Raw genomic sequence first — 8,748 nt, 5'->3', positions numbered from 1 at the left:
AGATTGAATTTAAGCATCTTAGACCCCAAAACGGCTACTCATTTTAGAATATCCCTCTGTGTATCATTCTCTGTTACATTTCTTTGTTTAATAAGAAAAAAAATGTTTTATTTATCTGTGGAGGTCTCACTTAAAAACACCAGACAGCTGAAAATTACACGTGTAATGTGTCCCTTGAGAGTAGCAAAAAACAGCCTGTGAAGTCCCGGTAACGTGGGGGTAAATAGTAGTAAATCACCTTCTGTCACTTCAGCTGGGTCGACGTACAATGTGTTCCACTTTACTTTTGAAAGTTCATTTAACGCGAACAATTTATAAGTGCTAAAAGCGCAAGTGACACTGTAGAGCTCCTTTGCCCGTGCCTGATCGTTCACGGCATCGGAGCGATTTTTACTAACGATGAAAAAAATCAGCCGTCAAACAAGCCCGGACACCTATGCCATTTTAGAGGGGAAAGGGGCCAATTTGTGAAAATTATTCCTTGAGCAGCGTCACAGCTCTAGCTATGGCACCGTGCGCCACTCAGAGAGCACACTCACACAGATCAGAAAAAAACAGCTGGGCTGAATTTTTAGCACCCATAATTAATTAAGAGGCCTCTCAATGGGATCTGATGATTAAATAAAGCAAAGGCGATATTCCCAGCATGCGTTAGGGATGGGACCATTCCACTTTGAGCTTTGTTATCAAGAAGTAGGGGGCGTGACGTCTACTTGGAGCAAGCTGATCAAAAATCCCTTTTTTTCGTGACATATGCCACAACGTTGTGTTTGAGAGTTCTAACAAAGGCAGCATTATCAGCTTCGTGTTTGGGGAAAGCTGGGTTCCTGATTTCTTGTATTGTTTGCTTAAACCAACTAAGTTGGCAAATGAGACGACATATTGTTCACGTCAGAGGAGGAGAAGGGAAGAAAACAGACGGTTCTGTATTTGGCTACACTTGCTCTGCTGAAGCTCACAGATGTCCTAGCGCATAATCTAGGCAGGTCAAATAAAAGGGTGTCCTTTTACACGTTCGAGCTGAATTTGATTCTACTCAGCTGGAGTTTGGTCTGATGTGCGTGATCTTGTTGTAGGCAGTCGCTTGTTATTTGGCGGGTCATTTCTGTAATCCATTTCGGGACATACAGTATATTTAACGGCTTTTTTGCAACGCTTTTATCAACAGGTTTAGGTTACTATTGCTTGGATCGCAATGGATGCCACATTGGCCTTGAGGAGGTGCAAGCCTGACCAAGTATGCACAGTTCAGCAGCAGCAGCAGGTGTAATTTTCACAGCCTTGGCTTGAGGATTACCGACATTATGAATCCCCTCTCTCTATTGATAGGACAGTTGTTAAAATGCAGACGTTCAGAATAGAAGACACGATAAAAATATTTTCACGGTTTTCTTGAGGTAAATGGACAGCTACATATGCACGAACGCGCGCTCGCGCGCATACTCTCTCTCACACACACGCGCGCGCACATACACGCGTGCACACAGGACTCTACATTGTGGTTTCACCTAAATAGATATTTTAATCTGAAAAGCACTTCCGACAAAATAATGTTGGTTTTCCATTGGGTCTCTTTTATGGCCATGTACAGAATATTTAAGGCGATGACATTTGACTTTTCGGCAGAGGGCCTAGTCAAGCAACAACAGGAAGTTCGAGTAGGCCTATCTATAAATGTAGGCTACTTTTTTTTCTCATAATGGAAGCCTACCAGGGCTTTTGTCTTATTGTTCTATCAAAACGTGGAACGTTTGGTAAATATCTGTAAGTATTCCCTGTGATATTTTCTCTTTCACAAGTGGACCTTAAACCTATAGTGTTGCCAATGCCATAGACATTGCACTAGTCTATGAAACGATATTCTGGTGTAAAACGTAGTGTGTATAAACACCGCGAATTGATCTGTCTGTAACCCTGTACTAATGACCGTTTTTTGTTTTGGAGGTTGGCTGATGAAATAGAGCAGCCCAAATCTACAGTGTAGCCTAAAGTATGTGCACGGCGGGTGTATTCTTTTGTATGAGCAGATGGTGCTTCGTTTGAATGGAATATGTCCATTAGTTATGCAGTTTCATTCGTAGTCACCAAATAGATACACAACTATACCAAAGCAAATATACAATAAACAAAATATTCTGCAACACAATAAACACCATACATTAAAACGTTATATTTTTCCAGAGGTAGTGTAGGCTACGTCCGTTTACTTGCTGTTCACGAAATAGCTGAAACAGAACAGGCGCACTGAATTGATAGCCACTCTCCAATGCCTGGATTGGAAAGCTGTCAACGAAAAGTTTCTGCATTTCCCCCCTCGCTGCCGAGACTTCTCTATTCTTTTTCCACACGTGGGAACTGTCTCTCCCTCACTTAACATTCTCACACCGTGTCCATGCATTGCTTCAGAACAATGAGCCAGTAAGCCATTCAGCTGGAGGAGAACTGAGAAAGAACAGTTGTGCTCCTGGATCATTGCTAAGCTCGCCCGTACTACCGTATTCACAAGTGACAAAAGGTTGGACATTCAGGCGGCTTGTGTCAGGCGGCTCTGCACAGCTAAATATGTCGGATAAATCAAGCTTTAAAAGATGAGCATTTTATTTCGGCTAGTCTTACGCGTTTGTAAATATAAGGGTCAACGTTTCCATTATTATTATTATTATTATTACTACTAATAATAATAATATTAATAATAATAATAATAATAATAATAATAATAATAATAATAATAATAATAGCCTAGTCTATTGTCATCATCGAATTTTAAGTAAGGTAATTTCAGAATCGTGATCAAGCTGATACAGTTCGGAAAAGGCTTTGAAAAATGGTGGGGTGTGTGCTATAGTGAGATTATAGGTTATATAAAATAAATATAACTGCAGAAATACTACGTTATACGCTTAACAGTATATGTATTTGTGTGGTTCACTGTCACCAACCATAATGATGACGCTGATTTATTAGGCCACGTCTTTTTTAAAGCAATGGGCATGTTTACTATTCTGCACTTGGCGTGTGTTTGGTTCGTGGTGGGTTAGGGGGTCTCCATTTTTTGACATATCAGGCGGATAAATGTTTGCTTATCTGGATATGGGTCATGTATTCCTTCTGATCTCAGGGACAATTTATTTACTGGTCTGTAGATGTTTCAATTCCTCCCCTTTTAAAGCAGCCGACTCTGGGCCCGTTGTTGCCTGCCTGCGCGGGGGCAGTGCATCGAATGTTTCAATTCCTGGAGGGATCAGGAAAGAAAAACATAATTATGCTATTTAGCCGGCTGATGTGGTGCAGTGTTGGCTCCGTGCAGCCCGCTCCGACACATTAAAAATAGAAGCCCCCTCTCCTCTCCTCTCCTCTCCTCCCGCACCGAGGCGAATAGAGGACATTAGAGCCGGGGGAATTAGATGAAACCCAGGGGAGTTTTCAACTCGAGTGCGTAAAGTAAACTATAGAGATTAATGATATAACCCCAAACCAGAGCAAGCTGCCTCACCGCATTGCGCCTATTGTTACTGCTGCCATAACATGCCTAACAACGACAATAAAAATCATTTAAATAATAAAGCAAATAATTATTATAGATATTGTTCCGACTATTCTGAAAGCTATGTGAACAAAAGCACGATTCGATGCTAGTTTTTGTTTGCGCTGTTGAAGTGTAAAAAACAAGTCTGAAAAAAAAGAGAAAAATATTTGAGCCGCTTGCATTTCCCTGAAAACCTGAAGGACTTTTCTCTCACATGCGACATGATGAATTAAAACATAAATAGGCCTATGAATTATCTAGTAAATTAGCACGTCTTAATAATTCTGAATGCAATCAGTAGCCTATAGTGAATTTAATTCATTTGCATTTCACATCAAACAACAGCAAATATCCAAATATCGTGACAAACTACGTAATAATAATACTGATAATAATACTACTAATAATAATATTAATAATGATATTATTATTAGAACTTGGTAGTGATAAGTGGCGAATTTCCATATTCAAATCCCACGGTCATTAGGCCAGAGGCTGAGTAGGCCAAATTAGTTTTTAATGCCGGGAATTCTTGCTTTCTGATTATTCTGTAAATCGTCGATACGCAAGGTGTATTTGATTAATTCGTCAATAACGAACGGATTTTTGAGGAATCGAAATAAACATGTATGCCCCCCGCAGTGCAGTGTGGTTTGAGGAACTGACGCCCTTTGGGTGTTGCATGACATTGCCCCTCCAACCGCTCTTGATGCTAGCCCAATGTGTCGTGTATCCTGAAGAGGCAGCCTTTGCAATGTCCGATTAAGAGTAACCCCTTTAAATTAAGAGCAAGTCTGACACCTACCTGCGGAAATGGGAAGAGTTTTAAAGCCGAGCTCTGGGCCCTGCAGTTCTACCAGTGGGCCATTTTTACTGGTCATGGCACCTTGGCCACAGTTCTTGAAATCATCAGCGTTTTAATATTCAGTGCACCATTACGACTCTCCTACCATTAATGATATAACAAACCCCTTATGCTCCAAAGCCTACTCTGATGCCATAAACGCACTGACGCGCCCTTCTAACAGCATTGCCACGCCTTGGCAATCGTAATGAGGTCTAAATTTGGCATAAAATCGAACTCATTACCCGAGTTCGCCACCTGATTGCTTTGCATAAAACACGACGCGGTTAACGTATAATTGGGTTAAATGAGTGCTTGACAGTTTTCTTCGCCGGTGTTGTATTATTGTCATATCAATATTCACCTGCAGAAAATATTTTGCTAATTCACTGATGAGGAAGTAATCAGCCTTTTCTGGTAACCCAAACAACAAATACCAGTCTTGTCACAATACTGCAGATCATATTAGGTCATGATTGCCTGTCTGCTTTGATGTGGGTAGTGATACATGTATTGCAGAACAGTTGCTCAACTAATTAACCCATAGGTTTGGTGACGCGCATGCCCTAAACCGACTGAATGTTCATCCATGAACGTCTTTACAGAGTGCAAGTTCAATGCACGCTTGATGTTTTCTCTAGAATGTATCTTGTCTGAGTCTGAGGTACTGTAGACAATGAATAATATTCTCCCCAAAGCAATCGCTGCACACGTGTATTTTTTTTTTCATAATTTACTTCAAAGATAGTGTATTGTCCATTTTAAATACAAAAATGCTACATTAAATATACATTAGTCTTTAATACAAATAGACTCAGGCGGCTGCAGCGATTAAGACAATTCTTAGTTGTTACATCTTTTGGATTAACCATTCAGAAACTAAGATTTGAGGGTAAGCATTTACTGAGAAAATAACTGTCCTCAGAATTTTCTTTAACAGTATAATTATTTCTTGCTTCTCCTTTTTTATGCAACCACAAATAATAATAAATAATAGTCCGGGTGACTGGGGAGTAATCCAGTATTAAATGTTTGACATACCTTTCTTTAGTTCATAAGGGGAGTCTTTACAAAGATCTACCTGTGTTTGGCTTCTGAGTTTGCTCTCTCTTACCAGAGCCTCGGCCCTGTTTAATACAGTCTGGTTTAATCCATTGAAGTGTGGCGTAGAGCCCGTGTTGGATCCGTGATTGCTGTGAAGATGTCCAAAAGTGCCATAGTTCGTATAACCGGGGTAAAAGGGGGAGGTGTAGTAGATGGGCCTGGAGAGAACCGTGCTATTTGGGAGGGGACATTGGGATGATGATCGAGATGGCGACGCAGCGTTGGTCGCGATTACTGTGCTTTGACCCATCACCGTGGCCTGTGGGCCCTCGCTGCTGCCTTTACACCTGTCTGAGGATGTCGCGATCTCGGCTAGAGACCAAAGTTTCGGTTTGGGGGCTGACGGGGGCGAATGGATAACAGACGTCACGTTGCTGTTCACTGTGCTCGGTGCGTGGCCCAAATCTGACTGCTTCTCTTGCGCAATGATCTCATTCCCCCGAGGCACAGTAGACGGGGAGGAGGTGGTGGGCTTAGCCGACTCGGGCAGCAGTTCCGTCCGGTCCTCTGACTCTTTTAATTCCGTGTTGGTTAAAAGAGGATCCATTTCCTTCACATGACTTTCATCTTTGAATCTGTCGCAAATGTCCCCTGGGTTTATCAGTTTATTGTCTGCAAAAACACAAACAAATAGAAAGTGTTAAAATTGTAAAATTCTGCACGTGTTCTTGACATGCATGTTTGATGTATTGAAAATAACATCTGAAAAACAAACAAAGCAAAGCAAAAAAAAAAAAAGAAACTCTGGCATGGGGCTATTATTTCATAAGAATCATATCAATAAAGAGAAAAAGGACCGTAAAATAAGTAAACAATGTGATATGGGTTATAATGGCAATAAAGCAATCATGATAATACTGGAGGCAAAATGCAAAGATTGTGGCCTCATTATTCAGCCCAAGATAAATGGACTGCAAACACTATACGTCACCAGCAATTCTCAGCCCACAAGAAGTCAAATTAGGGGAGTTCAAGGTGATTATTATTTAAAGCAATTGTCCCATTATAAATAATATACCACCATTAACCAGCAATCAATTTTGCGCCCTGAGTGGAAACGACTGCGATGAAAAATTGATGAATTTTTCTACACACCCGACTCAGTATCTGTCGAGTCTCCCTTGTCTGAAGGCTTGTTAGGCTCGTCGTCGTCGTTTTTCTCCAGATCAATGTTCTCATCCTCTTCCTCGTCCTCGCTCCGGTTCCGAGGTGTCCAGGTCATCTTGTTTTCTTTCTTTAGCCTCCTCCTGGCGTTGGCGAACCAGGTGGACACTTGAGTGAGGGTCATTTTGGTGATAATGGCCAGCATGATCTTTTCACCCTTGGTGGGGTACGGGTTTTTCCGGTGCTCGTTGAGCCACGCTTTGAGTGTGGCAGTGGCATCCCGAGTCGCGTTCTTTCGGTAAGCAGGGTCACCATACGGATAGGAACCCAAGGGAGCAGCGTACGGGTGATAGCCTATCGAACCAGCCATGCCGGAGGTGTGATCGTAGGGCGAACTCTAGAATAGAAAATATTTTTTTTTTCAGCTTAAATCGCTATTTCTAAAATAGGAGAAGGCAGTGTACACTTTGACATGACCCTGTGTTTCCCTACAATACAAACTCTTACACTCACCACACACACACACACACACACACACACACACACACACACACACACACACACACACACCACACCACACCACACCACACCACACACACACACACACACAGGTTGCATGCAAAGTAAACAAAATATATGCAAGCATGATCACAGCAGGTATGAATTGGATAAAACATTTTTATCCAGGCTTAAATCATAATGCAATTTTATGACACATGGGTTTGAGATTTGTAGGCCTATTTTTAACAATACATATGATGATTTTATATTGTCATAAGTTAAGCATTAACTATTTTTTTTACTTGAGCAAAATATTAACAGGAAAATTCACTATGAACAGAATAATCTATTTCTAGCTTAGACGTTATTTAATTGATACAGGTATTTTTTCCCAGATGTTGGGATAAGCGTGTAAAAAATATATTTGCATGAGGTCAAAACAAATATGTATTTTCCTTTAGAATTAACTGAAAACATGAACGCACTGGGCATGGTACTGTGGTTCCTATTTACCTTTACTGGTCGCTTTCTTGCGGTGAATAATAATAACACAAAATGTGCGTCTGTCGTTTACAGCAGACAAGGTGCATTATGCAAAAATGCAAAGATTCAACAAAGATCTCACTGAAGTTTGTAGTTTTGCTATATCATTGATATCAATTTATCAATACTAATTAATTATTTGTGTCAAATCCTTACTCGTAGTCTCTGTAGAACACACGCATTAAGCAAAACACAATGCTATATGGGGGAAATGACAATATTTAGACGACATGTTCGCTATTCTTCTACCTAAATCGCAAACACATTCGGATAACAAAAACCATGACAAAGTTTTTCATACTTTTTGTTGTCCAAATGATCAAACTGATCGTTCGACCACACTCACCACATATGAAGTAAAGGTGGCAGCCGCCGCTGCGTCTGCACTGTACGGCAGATGGGAATTGTAGCCAGGCGAAGCGGTGGTAAACGCAGTAGATCCGGCATAAGGAGCAAAAGCAGACCCCGAGGATGATCTTCCAAGTTCCTCCGTTCGGGGTCCCGAAATCACGCTGGTACTGTACGCCGGACACGAATACAGTGCCAGGGAAGCGGATGGCTGATACAAGTAACCCTGAGGATACGCCATCGTGAAACCCCGAAAAAAAAGCCACTTACTTGCGCACTTTCCCTTCTATTCTCACATGCACTCTCCGTGCTCAGTCATAGAGTCTTGAATCAACAGACTCACGTCTGTCCCCTTTCGATGTGATTGCAGTTTAAAATGAGAATACCAACGAGCACATAAGACTTTAAACGTGTTAACTGGTCGTTGTCAGCAGTTCGGCTGGTCGCTTGTGTTTGCTTTCGCTTTTTTGGTCTCGGTCCCTTTTTTCCTTCTAGCTCACTTGCTGTCTCGCTCTCTCGTGCCGTGCAGAAGTTTTTTGCCTTCAGATGGGGGCTTTGCTTGGGAAAATGTCCTGCCAGGATGCTAAGTTGGAAATTGAGGATTCTGACGCCTACTACGTGCTTCACGCTCCTCCTCTTGGGGTGTAGTCATCGAAGGAAAAGGCAAGCTTATGCGGGGCTACCACAGCCCTGCCTAAATCGATTCTCTCTCTCTCTCTCTCTCCCTCTCTCTCTCTCCACCCTATTTTTTCTTCTAACAAGCCTCATTGCTTTAGAC

At 41.6% G+C, this 8,748-nt stretch overlaps 1 protein-coding gene across 1 annotated transcript; it reads right to left on the bottom strand.

Annotated features, from left to right (window-relative positions):
* Positions 1-4,076: 4,076 nt before the first annotated feature.
* Positions 4,077-8,461, bottom strand: irx5a (iroquois homeobox 5a). Its single transcript, XM_076288064.1, has 3 exons — positions 7,969-8,461; positions 6,570-6,975; positions 4,077-6,086 (listed from the first exon to the last, which is right to left on the bottom strand). Exons 1-3 carry the CDS (start codon positions 8,209-8,211, stop codon positions 5,395-5,397), a joined length of 1,341 nt encoding a protein of 446 aa, XP_076144179.1. The 5' UTR covers positions 8,212-8,461; the 3' UTR covers positions 4,077-5,394.
* Positions 8,462-8,748: the final 287 nt, after the last annotated feature.

Source organism: Alosa pseudoharengus, unplaced genomic scaffold (genome assembly GCF_046254945.1).
Source record: "Alosa pseudoharengus isolate Yale_2024_CS ecotype anadromous, Long Island Sound unplaced genomic scaffold, YU_APseudo_1.1 YU_APseudo_1.1_scf_16, whole genome shotgun sequence".
In the NCBI taxonomy this organism is placed as follows: Eukaryota; Metazoa; Chordata; class Actinopteri; order Clupeiformes; family Clupeidae; genus Alosa; species Alosa pseudoharengus.
The sequence above is the reverse complement of the archived record's forward strand: the minus strand, read 5'-3'. Positions and strand labels throughout refer to the sequence as shown.

Bases quoted from the DNA above. Each gene is read 5' to 3' on its own strand.
- irx5a (XM_076288064.1), bottom strand. From the start codon at position 8,211: ATGGCGTATCCTCAGGGTTACTTGTATCAGCCATCCGCTTCCCTGGCA. The intron at 6,976-7,968 runs GTGAGTGTGGTC...TTTCTATTCTAG, and splicing joins CCACCTTTACTTCATATGTG to AGTTCGCCCTACGATCACAC. The intron at 6,087-6,569 runs GTGTGTAGAAAA...GTGTTTTTGCAG, and splicing joins CTCGACAGATACTGAGTCGG to ACAATAAACTGATAAACCCA.